At 42.6% G+C, this 1,440-nt stretch overlaps 1 protein-coding gene across 1 annotated transcript; it reads right to left on the reverse strand.

Annotated features, from left to right (window-relative positions):
* Positions 1-231: 231 nt before the first annotated feature.
* On the reverse strand, positions 232-894 carry LOC132745755 (uncharacterized). Its single transcript, XM_060734726.1, has one exon. The coding sequence runs from the start codon at positions 892-894 to the stop codon at positions 232-234; it is 663 nt and encodes a 220-aa protein (XP_060590709.1).
* Between the last annotated feature and the right edge of the window lie 546 nt (positions 895-1,440).

Consider the following 1,440-nt stretch of genomic DNA (forward strand, 5'->3'; position numbering starts at 1 on the left):
GTGTTCCAGCCGTTGGACTTGCAGGATTGGGCCAAGTCTTCGTACTTGGACCTCTTGAGCTCGTGGGATTCTTCAATGCGTTCCTCCCATGGGACTGTCAGCTCAACCAGCACCACTCGTTTAGGATTCCTGGACCATATCACAATGTCTGGCCGGAGGGTAGTCTGGGCGATTTCCTGGGGGAACTGTAGTTGTTCCTTTAGGTCAGCCTTCATTTCCCATGACCTGGATTCATTCAGGATTCCGGTCGATGCTGGGGCTGACTTGGGTACTTGTTCTCCCTCCTTCAGGAACCCGATGTAGCGGTTTCTGGTTTGGCCTCGGTCTCTCTTTCTTCCTTTCGGTCTCAAGGACATGGGCTACCTCAGACAGGACCTGGTCATGACGCCATCTGTAGCGCCCCTGAGATAGGGCTGTAGGGCATGATGAGAGTACATGTTTGAGTGATCCTGGTGAACCACACAATGGACATGCCGGGTCGTCAATCAGCTTCCACTGGTACAGGTTGGTAGGAGATGGGAGCATGTCGTAGATAGAACGAAGCAGGAAACTCAGTCTGAGTGGCTCGTACTGCCAGATCTCTTGCCAGGATAATTTCCTTTCTGGAACCTGCCATCTTGTCCAGTTTCCCTGTGGTCCTAGCTGGACTGCCCTTGACATTCTTTCCTGCTCTGCTTCTTTCCTGATCTCGGTCTGTACTAGGGATCTTCTTTCCTGCTGTGTTGAAGTCTCCCATCTTTGGTGCTTCCTGGTGCCTAGTCCTTCTTTTCCTATGTTTGTCATACCCACAATGTCTTGGTGCTTGAGACTGCTCTCTGCAAGCTCCACCGCACGACTCACTGACCACTTTCGCCCAGTCCTAACCTCGATGCCAGCGTAAAGTAATAAATACATGGTATTAACGTTAATCTTTTGCGAATAGTTTGAATTGATATTTATCTTAATCATTGTGTTTAGGTTTTATCTAAAACTTGAAATATGTCAGACATACCTGGAATCATTGCATCATGACAAAATAGGAGATTATAAATAAAATACATCCTCGCTTAAAACCACTTTTTTGACAATGTTATTTTGTTGAGTAATTGCTCTAGTCAATAAGATTTATGAAAGGTCGTTTTTCTCTCTCATGTTTTCTAGGAAATTAAACGACATAAATTGTACAGATAATATAGAGAAAAGATAAATCATTGACTTTTTTCTTTTTCATTAACTTCGTAAATATTGTCCCAGAATGTCGTGAAAAGAAATGCTTTTTTCCTTGATACAAATTTAGTTTGTTATTTCGTCTCTAACTTATAAAGGTACACTCGGAAACAAATCATTTTTTATTTCTTTAGAAAAGGATAGCATGATTGAGATTTTGAGAATTTTAGATGCTTGTTTCCTGACGAAAGTAGCGATAGATGTAAAATTATTTGTCATGAAAGTAGCAAAATG

Source organism: Ruditapes philippinarum, unplaced genomic scaffold (genome assembly GCF_026571515.1).
Source record: "Ruditapes philippinarum isolate M1 unplaced genomic scaffold, ASM2657151v2 ctg2439_1_1_1_1, whole genome shotgun sequence".
Lineage (NCBI taxonomy): Eukaryota > Metazoa > Mollusca > Bivalvia > Venerida > Veneridae > Ruditapes > Ruditapes philippinarum.

What these genes read in the sequence shown, in the direction of transcription:
- LOC132745755 (XM_060734726.1), bottom strand. Translation starts at nt 894, where the DNA reads ATGTATTTATTACTTTACGCTGGCATCGAGGTTAGGACTGGGCGAAAG.